This window comes from Festucalex cinctus, chromosome 6, assembly GCF_051991245.1.
Source record: "Festucalex cinctus isolate MCC-2025b chromosome 6, RoL_Fcin_1.0, whole genome shotgun sequence".
In the NCBI taxonomy this organism is placed as follows: domain Eukaryota; kingdom Metazoa; phylum Chordata; class Actinopteri; order Syngnathiformes; family Syngnathidae; genus Festucalex; species Festucalex cinctus.
The window spans coordinates 5,742,077-5,760,920 of NC_135416.1; the positions used below are offsets into that span (position 1 = coordinate 5,742,077).

The 18,844-nt window shown below is 43.3% G+C and overlaps 1 protein-coding gene across 1 annotated transcript in view; it reads right to left on the reverse strand.

Moving 5' to 3' along the window:
- cntln (centlein, centrosomal protein) overlaps positions 1-18,844 on the reverse strand; it is a 127,676-nt gene that overhangs the window by 49,205 nt on the left and 59,627 nt on the right. The window contains exons 14-18 of the mRNA XM_077523623.1: positions 14,094-14,191; positions 12,361-12,902; positions 8,481-8,556; positions 5,387-5,462; positions 3,662-3,915 (exon numbers count right to left, since the gene is read on the reverse strand). Coding sequence (XP_077379749.1) covers positions 3,662-3,915; positions 5,387-5,462; positions 8,481-8,556; positions 12,361-12,902; positions 14,094-14,191 — 1,046 coding nt within the window. The remainder of the gene's footprint in view (positions 1-3,661; positions 3,916-5,386; positions 5,463-8,480; positions 8,557-12,360; positions 12,903-14,093; positions 14,192-18,844) is intronic.

The window sequence follows — 18,844 nt, forward strand, 5'->3', positions numbered from 1 at the left end:
ATTTTTCTAAATATGCAAAAGCACAAATAAATTATTTGTACAATTTTTAGGACTAAACACAAATTTCTCTTCATAACATTTATGTGGCCCCTGCGTCTGATTTTCTGTATGTGGCCCTCAAATGAAAAAGTTTGGACACCCCTGGTTTAAGAGCACCAGATGATATTAGGTCTATATTAAATGACAGAAAACATCACAGTGGACGCTTTTAACCAAATATGTTGCAGTAATATGAAAATGATGAATGCCTAATGGCGCTAATAGGAGACCTGATACACGAAGATGAATGTCACACATAGACACCCTTGAAACCACAGATTCCCCCAGGTTGGCCCCTCTGCTCTGCATACACCGAGGTTATTGATATCCGGTTGCCGGCTGACACCTTTTAATAGAATCACTCTTGTTTTAGGTTTCCGGTGCCGTATTGACGACACGTGTGGGTGGAGAGGTGGGTAAAAAGTGATGGAGAGGGGTCGACGGCGCCGCGGGAACTCGGAGTGACATTGATGACACTTCCTGTAACACAGGCTTTGATTTCAGCGGGCCATTTTCAGCCCCTCGGTGCAGACGTGACACTGACATGGACTGATGACACAGCGGCGCTCCATTAGGCTGGAAAAGACAGGACACCTCTCACGACTAACGTGGCTCAGAGTGACAGTCAATCAAGTGCGGGATAAATAAGGGAGGACAGGTTGCAGAAATAGCCACATGGCCATGACTGGCTGGCAGCGTTTGAAGACACGCTTGCCAGCAAAATGTCAACAATAAAGAATAAAGAAACATGTTAATCGGAACACTTCAATTTCTTTTAAAGCAACATTTAAATTCCACTGAAAACTACATTTTTTTTTTTTAAATCAGTCAATGCACCCTTTAATCCTGCAATAATCCCACCATTTAACATGAAAGAGGAGGGTAAGACACCTCCACGCTTAAAAAGATAAGGCAGGTAAAAACACGAGCGACGTTACAAATCGACTACATGGGCTGCGGCGGTGGAGCTAAGTAATCCGTGCGAGCAAGGAAATGATCTTGTATTTGGATGCTATGCATGGCAGTAGCATTTTGTCAAAAGGATGGGGATTTGCTTTTGTCACCTGTTTTTTTTTTTTTTTCCCTCTCCTCAAAGCTTCTTATACTACCTTAAATAAATCCAGGGAATTTTACAAGTTGGATCTCACTTAGAAAATGTACTCTATTGTAAACTCATTAAACATTTTATTTTATTTTTTTTACTTTTTAATTTTTTTTTTCATTTATTTTTATTGTTTTTTTTTTTTACACATTTAAGGGGAAGTCATGACAAACATTTTGTGATTAATTCTGATAAATATTGTGTTTGTGTATTATGAATTAAGCAATAAATTCCCCCCCCCCCATTTTCATCCATTTTAGGGGGCGGCCATTTTTGCCACTTGTTGTCGACTGAAAATGACATCACAGTTGCTCAGGAGTCAGGTAACGACCAATCACAGATCATCTGTTTTTGGTCATGTGACATTCAGCCAATTACAGCTCAGCTTAGGAATAGTGCTGTCACGATTGAATGTTTTTAGAATTGATTCATCTATCAGTTAAAGGGAAAAAAAAGTATGTTTGTCTGTTTCCGTTTTGCAGCAATTAGCATTAGAAGAGAGCTAAGTTTCATCAGTTTTCACAAATCAATTCAAAATTGTAAGTAATCTCCTTTGCTCTGCTGCCACCTGCTGGCCGTTTGTGTAATAACTACCATTTCTGCAACCATTCTTTGCAGTTGAGAAGCTGCATCAAAGCCTTATGTATGCTCTACAATAAAAACAAACAAACAAAAAAAACGTATAAATACGTCTTTGGGACACTTAAAACATTGGGAAAAAAACGTATTTACACGTTATTGGGAGCAAATGAGTTACTACTGACAACATTTGCCTATTGTGAGCATTCACACTACGAGCTCGATATATTGAGTCCAACACAAACAAGTTCTATTGAAAGTGTCATGGTACTTCTCACATGATGCCCCCTGCGGGCCACCGTCTTAAGCCAATTACAGCGCGACCGGGTGGAACGGACCCAAAGTCTATCACCTCTTGCCCTTTCCGGGGAGGGCAACAAGACCCGGCTCGGTCCACCTCAACTTTTTGTGGCAGAGTGGCATTAATACTGCAGGAGTAAAGAGGAAGCAAACAAGACAACAACGCTTTTCCGACTACGCCAGTGTGTGCGCGTGAGAGTCGGTGTGTGCGTGGCAGTTCACTTCTGAGGTTGGACTTGGCAATCAGATTCCTCGGCGGGAGCACGCAGGGGCCACGTCCTAGGTAGCATCACCGTAAGGTCAGTACTGCGACCCGTGCACGAGTCCACCGCACTGGACGAGCACACAGTCAACATGCAGACATACTGACACCTAATCAGGTGCTTTCCTCCGCCGGCAAGTGCCATGCTGGAATCCGCCATAGACGTTTCTGTGGCCTGTCAGATTAATGAGAGTGTCTGTCTGGCTTTTAGTGTGCATGTTTCTGCACTGTTCTCTTTGAGTGTGAGAACAAGGTAGCCCTTGCCTGATTATTATGGTGTTATTTGATCAGCACTAAGTGATGCATTTAAATGTGTCGTTTATGTTATGGAAATTTCCATTTTCTTTATACAAATACTGTAGTTGCATCTCCAGAGAAGAGTTCACCAATTCCGGTCCTCGAGATCCTGCAGGTTTTAGATCAGGGGTGTCCAAACTACGGCCCGGGGGCCATTTGCGGCCCGCCGTCCATATTTTAGTGGCCCGCAACATATGCTAAAAAATGGCATTTGACTCAAATAGTAGAATAAATAAAATAAAAACAAAAATGTTTGGAGATGGTCAAAGTAAGAAGGGAAGGTGTCGAAAAACACAGGTACTATGAAAGGTTATTTTAGTTAACTAAAACGAACGAAAAAACTAAAATTCCAAAAACAATTTCGTTAACAAAATAAAATAAAAACGAAGATGCTGTTTTAAAAAAGAAAACTAACTGAAACTACATTTTATGTTTACAAAACTAACTAAAATAAAACTAACTATAACTATAGCAAACATGTCCTTCGTTTTAGTCTTTGTTAATTAATTTAATGCATGAGCCTTTGGGGATGATTTTAAATGTAATTTTTTAGTAGATTTATTTTTATATAAACCGTAATAAAGACGTCGCCCATGGTGTTTTTTAAATATTGTGCACAATACTACACATTAAAAAAATAAATAAAAATAAAACTAATACTGAAAACTAACTAAACTGAAACTAAAATTAATAATAATAAAAAAAACAACAACTGACAGAACCATCCTGAAAACTAATTAAAACTAACTCAATTTAAAAAAACAAAACTCAAAACAAAATAAAAACGAAACATTTACAGTTCAGGCCAGAGATCCAAACTAACATCTGTATGGGCACATCGGTGGACATGTTTGGCGAAAGTAAAGTGAAAGTGACAGACCCCTGCTAAAACATTCATCAGGACGAGACAACAAGCAGAGTCACAGAAGCTGCGATGGAGCGGCACCGCCGAGGCCTCGCTTGTCAATCCGACTCATCAAGTACGAGGACGTGCTGCACTCTGCGGCTCTCAACCCCGCAGCAAATAAATATATGACAGGCACAAAAAGAGAAAGTAACAAACTTCCACATCCTGGAGTTACCTGCGCGAGCTGCTTGCTGCTGCCCAGTTTCTCGGCGAGGGAGTTGAGCTGCGCCGTGATGTTCTCGTTGGCGCCTCGCAGCTCTTGGGCCGAGAGCGCGTCGTCTTTCCTGGCACGTCGCAGCACTTCCACGTGTCGCTGTAGGGACTCGACGCGGCGCCGCAGGGAGGAGGTGGAGGCGCCGTGACGGGCCTTTATTAGCAGCCACTTCTTCCTCTTCTCCTCTCTCGTCCCGCGCTCCACTTGTTTGTTGTCTACCAAGAGGAAACGGACATTGGCAAGTGCACACGTACACACCACATACAGCGTAATGACTAGATTTTGGCAAAACGTGGATGGAGTTTACCCAACTACACGTGTGTTGGCGGCTACCTATTATGGGGTTGTTGTAAATACGGGACTTTATTTTGCACAAACATTTTTGGAATACAGTAAATGCCTGTTTCATTTTTTTTTATTGTGTCTATATTTGGCGGTTTAAAATGTAAATACACCACAGACTGTGATCCCAAAACTATGGATGAGTGAGTATTGATACAGCCTTATTCTAAGGTATTGTCTCCTCATGGAGGCTGCCGATACCAACCACCAATACTTGGGCAAAAAAAATCAGATATCAGTGGTAGTAGGGGCGGCACGGTGGTGACTGGTTAGCACGTCTGCCTCCCAGTTCTGAGGACTCAGGTTCGAGTCCAGGCTCCGGCCTTCCTGGGTGGAGTTTGCATGTTCTCTCCGTGCCTGGGTGGGTCTTCTCCGGGTGCTCCGGTCTCCTCCCACATTCCAAAGACATGCATGGCAGGTTAATTGGGCGCTCCGAATTGTCCCGAGGTGTGCTTGTGTGCGTGGATGGTTGTTTGTCTCTGTGTGTCCTGCGATTGGCTGGCAACCAGTTCAGGGTGTCCCCCGCCTACTCCCCGGAGCCAGCTGAGATAGGCGCCAGCACCCCCCACGACCCTTGTGAGGAATAAGCGGTCAAGAAAATGGATGGATGGATGGATGGCAGTATATTCATAGCTGAAGCAATTTTTAAGAGGCAATTAACTCATTTGCTCCCAAAAACATATAAATATGTTCTATTTTAAATTTTGTCATGGTCCCAAACACATGTTTTTTGTTTTTTTCCCTTTATACTCAAGCATACAGGACGGCTTTGATGCAGTCTCTAACCTGAAGGGGTCGGTTAAAGGATTGGTAGTTATTACAAAAAAGGTATAAGAGATCAACCCGGGCCAAGTTGCAACAAGCTCTTTTCCCCAGTGTTTTGTACAGATTTGTGACTCAGGATGAAACTTAGCTACATTCTAATGCTAACTGCTGCAAAACTGGAAAAAGATACAAATATATTTTTCCTGATGAAAGAAGAGACTTTAATCTTTCTTTTGGTAGATTCCATGGTAATAGCAATAGAATACAATATTCTGTGGACCTTGCAAAATCAGTCAAAATCCATTAAAAGCCCGGAGCTTCAGTGAAAATGGCTGGGAGACAAGTGAATGAGTTAAAAACATGTTTGGCAAATTACAACCTGAATTTAAGATACTGTATTTAAATAAACTGAGCATTACATATTACAACTTTTGCAGCTCTTATATTGGATGTCAGTCGATTGCGCTGGGCTATCAGAAGCTGGTATTCCCAGTGGGTGACAACTCGGCGCCTCAAGTCATTTTAAAGAGTATTTTTTGTGGCACTTTTAGTTAATTGTGGTATGCAAACGTTCGCTACCTCGATCGGGATGCTTCCCGCTCGAATCCTCCGCCGCCAGCACTCGTGCGCCTCCATTTGTCTGACACCTGCCGAACTGAAAGCACAAGAGCAGTCAAGAGACAGTGATGAAAAGCAAGCGCATAATCTAACACAAGCGGTTGACATGTTGCGCTTCCCGCAACGCGGCTCATAACGACACCGTGATCACAGGCCGCTCTCGGTTTAACACGACGAGACAAATCACCCGCCGCTTTAATAATTCACCTGAGCGCACTCGCCCGACTTCCGGAGCCAACGTCGCTCTCGTTGATATTAGCCGTGACGGGAGCTCGCGCGGGCCGCCTTTGTTCAATCACTGTCTGCCGGTCCTGATGCGGCGTTCCTACGCTATGACACGTCTCAGCGCAGTCATTTGCGCGTATGTGTGACATCTCCCGAGCGCAAGATCGTTTGTAGTGACATCAAAGAGGCAAGCTCCCCGAACCCCCCCCATTCTGCTCCCTCACTAACTCTTCTCTGTTTGCCTCCTGTGACGGTCAGGTATGATTTCATCAGCAGCATGTTTGATCACACCGAGCCGTGCTTAGGCGACAGGAGATGAACTGTTAAAGACCAAAAGCTCGTCGTAAAGGTGATGGGAGTCATGCTGCTAATCAGCATGGGAGGAGCTGCAGGGCACAGTTAGTCAAGCTGGAACCCGGGGAACAAATTCCATTGCATGGGAACATCTCGTCTTTACACGGCTGTACTCGCTATTGCCAGTTTCCCATTGGAAAGATAGTCGAGGGTGTCCTCAGCCGATGACAGTCGCATCTATTTTCATTGAACATTAAAAAAAAATTCGATTTGGCAATATATCGCGATATTACAGCGCGCAATTATCGAATCGATTCAATAGGCATAACATCAATGTTATGCTATTATTATTATATTGTATTATTATGTTGTTAATGCGCCAACAACATTGATTTCTTCCACTAGCAATCCAATAGCCTTGCTTCACAGGCATATTACGTTCCCCTTCATCTGACAATTAGAGTAGATTTTAAACATAGAAGGGCCAAAACATCCCTAATGAAAATTAAATTGCACTAAAAGACTAGCCACCAGAGGGTGCTAGACTTGCACAAGTGGTTGTCAAACTGACTTTTTTCACATATGTGTAGCATTTAAATATCGTGAAGATGACGACGACGACGATATTGTGGCAGTTTTAATATCACGATATCGCGCTTATCGTTACATCCCTACTTTACAGCACCTGTGTTTGCACAGACTATTCCTCTCTACCTGTCAAAGGAAAGGAAGTTCACTCTTTCATTCACTCTTTCGCAGGAGTTTCTGTCAGGGGCTCGAGGTTACCATGTTCTACTGCGAAGACATTTGATGGACACGAGAGCACCGAGCGGGTTTTATGGCCTGCAGAGACGGGAAGACGTTGCGAAGAAAGGAGGGCAGAAAGTGGTCGGTTTAAAAATTTATAACGGTGACAAGGAGCGACCGATGCAACAAAACCTGGAACGTTCAAGCCAAAAAAAAAATGCAAAACTCATCACTGTTCCTTTCACTTCCTGCCCAAAATCCATCCATCCATCCAATTTCCTGACCGTTTGTTCCTCACAAGGGTCGCGGGGGGGGGGGCTGGAGCCTATCTCAGCCGGCGGGGTACACCCTGGACTGGTTTCCAGCCAATCGCAGCGCACAAAGAGACGAACAACCATCCACACACACAAGCACACCTAGGGACAATTCCGAGCGCCCAATTAACCTGTCATGCATGTCTTTGGAATGTGGGAGGAGACCGGAGTACCCGGAGAAGACCCACGCGGGCACGGGGAGAACATGCAAACTCCACCCAGGAAGGCCGGAGCCTGGACTCGAACCCGAGACCTCAGTACTGAGAGGCGGAGGTGCTAACCACTCAGCGGACGTGCCGCCCCCCGACCAAAATAATTCATTTTTGCTACCGTATTTTTCGGATTATAAATCACAGTTTTTTTTCATAGTGCGACTTATGTGTGAAATCAACACATTATTATATCATTTCACATGTTATTGTCACACTAAACCGCAAGAGGGCGCTCTAGGCCTGTGTTGATAAGTTCAGCACTGCCGGTAGAAGAGCATCGTCTACCTCCCGAGTTGGGGGAGTTGTTTAAAAGTGACACCGAGGATGAAGATTTCATTGGATTTAGTGATTTGGAGTGAAACTGATAGTTTGGTAAACTTGTTAGCATGTTCTTTATGCTAGAGTTATATGAATAACTTGTAGTGATGGGAACATAATTCACCCACGGAATGAGTTCCGGGTGCGAAGGTTTTGTTATTTGGAAAAGGGGAGTTAGCCTGTTAGCTTCTAGCTGAGTGGGGAGTTGCTGTTAAGACCTCACAAGCTGATGTCAATAAAACACTCCGTGCTTCAACACTCCGCCTCCGCCTCCCGTCACTGCTCGCTACAAACTCTTAATATGTTACGTCGTTACTGACATTACCAGGCATGTCGGTCATGTAACGTTCGTATAACGTACACTTATTCAGCCTGTTGTTCTCGCTTTTATTTTTATTTTAAATTGCCTTTTAAGATGACGTATGTTTTTGGTGTTGGATTTTACCAAATAAATTTCCCCCAAAAATGCGACTTATACTCCAGTGCGACTTATATATGTTTTTTCCTTCTTAATTATGCATTTTTTGGCAGGTTCGATTTATAATCCGGAGGGACGTATAATCCGAAAAATACGGTACATTTTGTTTCAATGAAAATCTTTTCCAAATGTTTTAAGACACACACACACCGTCAACACACGGCACAACCCTAATCCCCGAAGAGCAACCCCCGCCCCCCAAAAATCTCTATAAACCCTGTTTAGTGTATAGCTGCTTTGATTTCACACTGCAGAATAGCCTTTTCCAAACTTTTAAGACTCACACCCCTTTCATAATATTTACACCAGATCGTCATTACACTTTTAATCCTGTGAACCACGGTCGCCTTAATTGGGGAAACGTAGGCCAATAATTGTGATGTTGATTTTACAGATCTGAAACTGACAGCTGATAAACGTAATATACGGCATCCGTGTTAAACTCCAAAAGAGCGGGGTAGGCTCACCTTCCTCCTGTGCCGTCTGCGAGGAGTCGTCCCCGAGGGCGCGCTGTTGAGGCTGTCTGAGTATTCCTCGCTGTCGCTGCGGAGAAAGTTGAAGTTCATTACAGCGAAGTCAGAGTTGACTTCCAGCTCGTGCGTGTACCACCCTTGGACCAAAAATCCAATTTGCCTTTTATGGTTGATTTAGTTGACTTGAAGCAAAAATATGTGCATTTCAAGCTCTCCTCCTACCTTTTAACAGGAAATCAATGCCCCATCCAATTTCTAAGCAGGAAGTGTAAACGTGGACGTAAATTAAGTGGAAAAAGTGTGGCGTCTGTTGCCGACAGTGAATGCATCAACATGTATGAGAGCGGCTGTGGCCTTCATTAGCCCGCCAACGTGTGACAGACGTGTGCGAGAGGCACGGCTGAGCAGAAGCAAAGCCGGGTTGCGTCTGATGGACAGCAACGGGAAGGGCTCTCTCTGAGACACGCAAACACACATAGACACGCACACGCGCGCTTATTGACAGTGACCTTTGACGTGAAGGTGGAAGCCAGTGACATTTACGCCGGTGGGTTTATTAAGGTGGAGCACGGGGGGGAAAGGCAGCAGAGGGAGAGACCACAGTAAGGGGATCTAACAGGAACATGACAAGGCCGGAGGCTAGTTAGGGTTAAAACTAGCTCAGGAGGGAGTTCAGACGGACCAGCGCGGGTGCTCACGTAGCGCCGGGCTGCCCCGTGAGACCCGCCATATCGCCCGAGCGTCACTGGTTTGAAATAACACCAAAACACGTGCTCAAAATGATGGAAAGTTTTGTTTTTTGAATTAAAAAGCCGATAAACTAACTGGTTTGAAACACAGCGTTTTGGTCATTAAAAATAATAATAAACGTTTGAAAACAGATCACAAAGTGGAAGTATTTGAAAAAGACCCTATTTATGTATTTATTTTAGAGGTGTCAGTCAATTCAAATTTTTTAATCGTAATTAATCGCATGACTTCAATAATTAACTGGCGATTAATTGCACATTAATCGCACATTTTATATCTCAATTAATATCTAAATTTACAATGGAATGTACAATTTTTTTCCCCCTAATTTAAATATGGTTTTATTTTTTAGTCATTGATACAGCAATTCCATAGCAATTCAACATAGAAAAGTTCAAAAATAAAACATGTACTGTACTGGAAAACCAAACCAAAGTGTGACTGATTTGTTTTGGTCATTTTTCTGTCACATAATTGCATTTGTAAGCCAATGGTGACAGCTCAATGGATTTTTCTTTTCATATTAGGAGCTGCCTAATTTTTAACATGAAGTAACTTGTGAAATTATGCACATTTTTAAAACTGTAAAATACAACACATCCCCACAAATATATGCATTCGCTGAATGCTTTTATTTTGTTAAGTTCAATAGGATGTGCATTGTAAAATGACAAATCTTTACTGCATAGGAACCAGAAACGATCTATGTGTTCTTTTCATATTAAGAGCTATGTAATTTTAAACAATAAGTAACTTGCTAGCTTCTGCACATTTTAAAATTATAAAATACAACTTGATTGACGCCAGTCCCCACAAATATATGCAGTATAATTTTATTTATTACTGCTAAATTGTGTTAAGATGACCTGGACCTGTAAAGTGAATTCACAGATTTGTTTTTATTACACATTAGTCTATTTTTCTTAAAGTGTTTTCCTAATTTTTTGGGCTAAAACAGTTTCTAGTGTGACACTTTGGCATGAGCAAGATGTACATAAAAACTTGATCCCATTCGTTTGCGTCATGGTTATCCAGCGAAATGTCAAGTTACTAAGATGTTATTACTATGCCGGAACTGTTAGCGAGTGGCTAGCGCCTCTTGGTGCCACGTGAAAATCTCCGCAATGACCAGGTGGGTCTCTCCTTCTGTCTCGTCACCTATTGGATGACATAGCTAATAATAGCATTTGGTGAAACGTAATTCTGAAGTGAGACCAAGTAGAAGGAAAATACATCCCTGTCAACAATTTCAACAAAAACAGGAGAATTTTTTTTTTTTTTTTTTTTGTCGAGCACAGGGATTCCCTAACGTGTTGAATGGACAAAGATAGTGACGGTGCTCAAGAAATCATATGTTGTGTTTTTTTAAAGAATTGTTTGGGTTTTGAGAAAAATAATCAAACAATGCTTTTCAATGGGTGTCAAATATACACTGATTTTCACTATTTGCAGGCCAGCTCGTTCCCTATCCACTGCGAATAGCAGGATTCGACTCTACTCAACTTCGTATCATCAGCTGACATTTTTCAGACTTCGTTGACACAATCAACAGCACCCCTGGTGTTTGGATAAAAGTAGTGCACTCCATTTTGGCTCAATTGCTTCAAGTCAAGTCAAAGAAAACACTTGTTCTTGATCCACTAAGCACTTGTTATGCCCATCGTCTATTCTATAAGAAGCTGATTCTGACCCGTTCCTTCACCCTCTTATTCAGTCCGGACGTCAAACAATGAAATTGCTGATGTGGTAAAAATCATCAACTGCCTCCAGCTGTTTAAAACTTGAGAGACAGGGAGCGGGAGAGCCAGAGGATGAAAACAAAGACATGTCAGCATCTTTTTAAAAGGCTTGACACCTTTGTCACATTTTAGGATAAACTTCTTTAGGCACTGCCCGACATATTGCCAAGAAAGGCCCCGGCGAGATGAGACGCGCGGGGAAAGAGGGCTTTACGGTAACGCTAACAAATGAGTCGACAGGTGTCTTAAATAAGACAACATCTCAGTTTCAACGCCGTCTCTGCAAATCCACTCGAATCCTTCCTTGCAGGTAAAGCGTCTATTAGACGGCCGCTTATTAGCCACATGGAGGGCATTAGGAAAGCCGGGGCAGAGCCGCACCCAGTCCCCGCTAAACTGCCTCGAGTGGGCCGCTGTGGATTACGGTCTGATGAATTAGTCGGCGAGGAGGCGGGGCTGAGCGCAAGGGAGCGTTCGGGGGGAGAGGAAACGGGAGGCGTGGGAGGGCGAGCGCTGATACTAAATATCAGCAATAGCTCCGAGTGTTTGAAATCAAATCATTCCGACCATCACTCAATAAACGGCTCAGTGGCTTTTTTGCATAAAACATACATGAAATAATTACTGTCGATGGGTCTTAATTTAGAGGGTGTTAAACAGCTTGTAGACATCTGGTACAGAGCCGAGTAGGGTCATTCAAAATTTATCCAGCTAAATTAAAGCGAGTAGTGTGTGTGTGTTTGGTTGGAATGGAGAGACATTTGCGAATTGACACGACAAGATAAGCAACACAACGAGGCACAGGGCGAGGTTTGCTGCATGTGCGGTGGGTGGTTTAGTGCTTGCAGGGGGATCCTTAGAGCTGTCAAGGGTACCGGGCTGGGCCGGGCCGGGCTGGGCTGGGGGGGGGATGTTAGTGAATATGCAAAGGACCAGTATATTAAATCAAACTGCCAAACTGTCAATTCCAGGGCCGCATGCATGAAAATGGCACCGCTGAAAGGTATCAAGACTTTGGCGGCCCCCTTTATCCCCGGGCTTTTCTGGCACCGCTTCAACTTTGTACACAGAGACTTCTAATTTTGCATGCAAATTTCAGTCAATAAGCTCCGAGCGAGCCGTCCCAGGACACTTGACGGGATCTGACAGTGGTTGCCCCCCCCACAACACCTCCTCCTCCTCTCACGGTCTCTCTATCATTCCTGCTTGTATTCCTCGTTGGCTCCTGAATACCAACTAGACAGGAGGCTGAAATGCAATCACCCATTTGCTTATGCTTTGCATATGCACGTTGTCCCCTCGATGCTCTGTGGCCCGCCAGCCCACTCGAAACACCTGAAAATAATGAGGTTGGAAGCAGCGAGGACGTGCGTGTGCATCATTACCTCGCTACGCTCATGTCCTCCCACTCGTCCTTCGAGGGACCGGGGCTGCGGCCTTGCCAGCTGATGGCTTGATTGGGGATGACGGTCGGGTGGCTGCGCTGGCGTAATGAACCCCTGAGCCTAATTGTTCTCAACTTGGTCTTGCCGCTAACGTTGCCGGCGACCCCGCTTGGCCGCGCCGGTCCCGCCGCGCGCTTCCTGTAGAAGTCCCTGGCCGCCCTGAGAACGCCAAACTCCTGCCTGAGCTTCAGGAGACGCCGATGGAGATCGGCGGACTCCTTGTGAGAGGCGGCCAGCCGGGACTGGAGAGCCGCGACCTCGCCGCGATGCCGCTCCCCCTGGGCCGAGGCAAGCGCCCGGGCCTGCGCTTGGGCTGTCTGTAGGTGGACAGCTTCCTGGGTTTGCAGACGATCCAGCGAGGTTTGGAGTTGGCGGCAGTCGCGGGCCAGGTCTTCGTTGGCCTCGAGGAGCTGCTGTTTCTCTTCCCTCAGAAGCTCCGTCTCGCCCTCCAGTGACATCATCCTCCGCTCCAGCTGCTCAATCTAAGGGAATCAAGGATTGGGAGCCTCAGTGGTATCAGTGAGTTTTGCATTTGAGGCATTTTACTATAAATGAGTCCTTGAGATTTTTAACTCATTTGCTCCCAATAACGTATAAATACGTTTTTATTAATGTTCTTAGTGTCCCAAAGACGTATTTTTATACGTTTTTTTGGTTTTGTTTTTTTAATGCTAGAGGATACAGAAGGCGTTGATGCAGCCTCTCAACTGCAAAGAACGGTTGCAGAAATGGTAGTTATTACACAAACGGCCAGCAAGTGGCAGCAGAGCAAAGAAGATCAACCAGGGCCAGCTAGATAAAAATGACTCCGGCCCTCTAGGACCTAGTTTGCCCACTCCTGGTTTAACATTTGGGCTAGCGCAATATTTATTTATTTTTGTTTCTGGCATTTCAAAACTATTTACATGAGAAAAGTTCTCCCTGCTGCCTCTCATATTTGCCGACAACTGCACCTGTCTTTCAGACGCGGAAATTAAAGACGCAAAATCAGTCTTACCAATTCGTGTCGGGGTCAATAAATCATACTAAGCATGGCAAATCCATCAATTTGCAATACTACTCTGAGAAGGCACAAAATGAACTACGTGGGATTTTTTTTGTTTGTTTGTTTGTTTAGCATGCGCAATTCTGTTTCCACCTTCATTCGCGTGATCAATCAAGTTTGCTCCTGTTTTGCACATGCAAACCTTTACTAAAATAAGCCCTTAGTCTTTTTGTTTGCTCTTTCATGGGGATTGTTTCATAAAACAGTGGATACATGCTGTGGTTGTGCCTCTGGGCATTCAATTACAATTGTGTATTGCTCCGCCCACTTTTGAAGTGCTTGGTACCTTTCAACTAAAATTAAAATAGTCGCAATCTGAAGGAGACGAAGATGGAAAGCAGCATTTGAAAAGTAGGGGACTGAAGTTGAGTTTTTTTTTTTTAAATGACTAATTTAACCCAATGCACTGTCAATTGAAAGAAAAACTCATTTAGTTGACTTAATGACGTGATGAGGCACGAACTGAAATGTGACAGAAAAAGAAAAAGTCAGCGTGCACGTTCAAATCACGTCAGACAGACTAGAAGCTAATTTTCTCAGGGCCATTGTGTAGCAGTTACGGTTCTGTCTTTTTTTTTTTTTTTTTGCTGGTGACAAAGAACACTAAAGTGACGGCATAGCATTGTACCTTCATAAACGACTGTTCCAACCGCTTCGAGGAAACAGAGGGCCTTTTCGGAGAACTGCTTTTGACCCGGCGCTCCTCTTCCACTTTGTGAAGCAGAGCTGCACAAGCAGAACAAAGGTGCTTGTTGTGACAAGGTGCGTCAAACCCAGGCGCCTCAGTCAATAGGACCATAAAAAGGGGCTGCATTAAATCAATTAGCGCCGCTATTGGCCTAATTTCCTTCGTCGGCACATTCGCAAAGCACTTTTTTTTTTCTCGCCTTCCTGCCAGTCAAACCGAAAGAATTTCAGACTCTTCTGACTCGCCACAGTCATCTTCACCCTCAATAACAGAGGAGTATTTATCTAATAGTCCACAAGGAAATGGGAAAACAATGTTGAAAAAGCACACAACATGCAATCTCTCTTAAGGGATCATAAACAAATGCGAGAAGTATTTCCATCTCTGGTGAACACCGTACAGCCCCGGGCTGCGCCGCTTTGTAGTCCACTAGCTTTCCCCAATGGACAGCTTATATGCACAGACTAACAGACTGTTTAAGACAGAGAATCTCACTATCAACCGTGACAAATACACTATTTGATAATATATAATAAATAAAGGGAACACATACTCATCGCGGTGTAAGGTTAACCACACTTGTGGGACATCGACCTGTCAAGTGAGGAAGCGATAACAGTTACCGGTCAATTGCACCGATGAAAGGTTTTGCAGGTGACTCATCTGGAGTGTGCCCAGATGTTGTAAGAAGTGCATAAAGTCACATTATGAGATTTCTTTCGCAAATTCACAGAGGTTAGATCGAGATTCAAATGTTGATTTTTTTTTTTTTTTTTTTTAACTGTTTGACCGGCAAAAAGGTTTAATGACGTATGTTAAAATCCTTACGAATGCCGCCATAAACGTTAATTAACGTCATGTACGTTTTTTGTCTTTGTTTTTTTAATCAATGGCCAGTGCAACGTCCAAGTGCAGCGCTGCTTGGGCAATGGGTGGTGGAATCAAAAACAGCCACTAACTATGGCCAGCAGATGGCAGCATTGAATCTCTTTTCAATGGGCTGCCGGTGTATGGAATTTCAATGAAACATGACAAATCTGATGATCTAATGGATGCATAACGTAACCCCAGTCGCTACTGTAGCGCCTTATAAATGGAAAACATGTCATTCATTGAAGGTGCGCCTTATAATGAGGTGCGCCTTATAGTGCGGAAAAGACGGTATTCTGAATCCAGTCGTCATTGGGTTCATGTTTTGAATTTCCATGAGACGTGTGCGCTCCCTTTACGGGCAACTACCAACCAAAGCTTCCATGACGGCTTCCTAGAGGAACAAACAAACAAACAGTTGATCATCTTTGGGTAAAAAAAAAAAAAAAAAAAAAAATTGACTACGTGACCAAAATAATTAGTTCTGACACGGACGGACATTTCAGGTCAGTTATCTGGGCACGGTCAAAGACAAAAGAAGGACAAAGTGAAATCGGTTGCGCGGTTGCCCCTGCTCCCTCATGGTGCATTGATGCTTTGTCCTGGGAAGTTTGTTACTTCGAATTAGCCGGCTCTTTTGTCTTCCCGGCGTGTCACATCCAATCAAAAGGAGCACCCGCTAGGACAGGAGCGCTGCTGCGTTCGTTGGGTATACATAACCAGCGCTGGGAGTAAATTATCCACCTCCGCCGGATTGGGAGTTGTCACCTCGGCACCACCTTGATAAGAAGACACGGTGGCTTCCCTAGTCACCCGCCGCTGGAGGAGGTCCGGGCACGGCGGCATACATTAGTGTCCCCTCCCATGTCTGTTCATGGGCTATGGCACAAAGGCCCGCTTCCTTTCATGTGCTGCCTTTCGTTGGAGATAATCCTTGTGTGAACGCCTCAACCCCGCAGCTCTTTGATCAGGTCACAGAGGTTTCAGGAGTGAACGTTGTAGTCGCTCACAACTCATTTTCCAGGACTGTTGAGGTGAGCTCCTCACCGCTCCTGACGTGCGGGTTACAGGCAAACCGATCATGATGGCGCCCACGACTAATTAGATGAATAATTTAAAAGGTTTTGACTCCAAATGTGCCAAACGTTATCGCGTCAGAGACGGTTGTCACTACTGAGAAGCTTTTTGTTTTCTTCCTATTCCATTACGTTATGTGTACAATGTTCCTCTGCGGTACGGTCTTTTGAAGTAATTCACTTGACATTTTTCACTGTAATTTTTTGGTAATATTGAATTGAGTTTTGAGTACATTTTACCAGTTTATTAAAAAAAAGAAAAAAAGAAAAGAAAAAGCTACTTAACTCATTTGCTCCCAATAACGTGTAAATACGTTTTTTTAATGTATTAAGTGTCCCAAAGACATATTTATACGTTTTTTTTGTTTTTTTTTTTTATGCTAAAGCATACAGAAGGCTTTGATGCAGCCTCTCAACTGCAAAGAACGGTTGCAGAAATGGTAGTTATTACACAAACGGCCAACAGGTGGCAGCTGAGCAAAGGAGATCAACCAGGGCCGTGTAGAAAAAAAGCTCAATTACGTACAATTTTAAATAGATTTATGAAAACTGATGAAACTTAGCTCTCTAATGCTAATTGCTGCAAAACGGAAACTGATAGAAACATACTTTTTTTTCCTGATGAAAAAAAGAGACTTTAATCTTTCTGTTGATAGGTTCCAGAACACAATATTCTGTGGGGCTTGCAAAATCAGTCAAAATCCAGTAAAACAGCCGGGAGCGAACGGGACTGCTTCTGTGAAAATGGCTGGGAGTGAATGAGTTTTAAGCATTGACGAACAAACTCATGACTTTCAGCTTAGGAGACTTAGGAGACTCTACCACCTGAGCCATGCCACTCTTGCTGTTTGCCATTATACTGCATTGCTGATATGTCCAAAATGAGACCAAAAACAGGTCTCTTTTTCAATATACACAGCAGAAGCGGCATGGCTCAGGTGGTAGAGTGACTGTCTCCCAACCTGAAGGTTGTGGCTTCGTTATTCAACCTATGAGTAGGTTTTTTAATTTTTTTATTTTTTACGTAAACTGGTCAAATGTACTTAAACATTTCATTGTAAAATTTACTTAGAATTCCTGAGTGAAAAGGCTTTACTAGTTTTTTTTCCAAGTAAATATATATATATATATATTTTTTTACAGTGATCCACTGTTAACATTAATAATAATAATCCCAATGTAAAAGTCATGTATTATATGACACAAAATATATATGCACGTCTCCATTGGTTGATTATTTGTCACGGACGATGTAGAATATCCTTTTCAAGAAGCTCAATACTTTCACTTCCTGCCTCAAGTGTCAATCGCAAAGGACGCTCCATTCTAATTAGTGCCATCCTTTTAATGAAATGCTAGCACCTCCACCACCAGACACCGTCATTGGCGGTGAAGAAAATTAAAGTGATCCAGGACAGATTTGTTATTGAACTGCTTAATTAAAGCCATAGCAGTTGCGGTGGTCACCGACTGACAAAAGGCTGCAAAGTGAATTGAAAGCGATGTGCTTTTTAAACATCGGGAACGGTTCACGCTGACAAGATGAAGAGTGTTTGATCCACCAATCAATTAGCACTGGGGGTTGATCAAGACTTAATTGAGTTGTCCAATTAATTCCAATGAGAGTCGCCTCGTTAATTCCGCTTGCAAATTGACATGGATCAGAGTCAAAAGTGCCGTCACGGTTACGCTAGAAACATTTTTACACAGAAACAGCCATGAGCAATATTACTACGCTGCAAGAAATTAAGTGTGACGTTGAGAATGAACTAATTTAGCATTGTACAACTGACTTGTGTAAATATGATGAACACAAATTTACTGACGCATTTAAGAAATTTCAAGAGCTCCTTGAGACTAGGGATGTAACGATATCCAAACATCACGATACGATATTATCACGATATGAAGGTCACGATAGGATAATTGTCACGATATTGTGGGGGTGGGGGGGGGGGGGGGGGGGGGGGGGGGGGGTGGGGGGGGGGGGGGGGGGGGGGGTTGGCTATATTTAAATAAGATCACAATATTGTGAAAAAAAGAGCTCATACTAAAAAAAAAAAGCACAATATTGTGCTGTTGTACATAACAGCAGTGCATATAAACCACCTACAATCTCTAATAACAATATTGAGGCGCTTACTTGCTAATGCAAACACACATTGATCGCTTCACAAGCAAATTAGGTTCCCCTTCATCTTGACAATTAGCATAGATTTTAAACATAGAAGGCCAAAACATCCCTAATTAAAATTAAATTGCACTAATAAACTAGCCACTAGAGGGTGCTAGAACTGCACAAATGGAAATCAACCTGACTTTTTTTTTTTTTTTTAAACAATGTTTTTAAAGATTGTGAACATGACGACGACAATATTGTGGCAATTTCACTATCACGATATCACAATATTGCCAATATCCTTACATCCCTACTTGAGACTACAAAAAATAATAATTAAATACCATACGACAAATAGCTAAGCAAAGAAGAAGCAGGTCATAAAACTCGACCCCTCAAACCTAACGTACACGACACATTTCAAGAAAATACACTAGCAGCATGGTCGCACTTCCCATTGGTTGGTCAATTGTGCTATTAGCACTCTGAAATCACTCCGCCAACGCCTCTCCTATTAGATGTGCCATCACACGTCACAAGGACACAGGTCTCAAGTTAAAAATACACATTCTGCTGTTGCGTCCTCCCAGCACATACACATAGGTTGGTTGATCGCCAAAATTTCT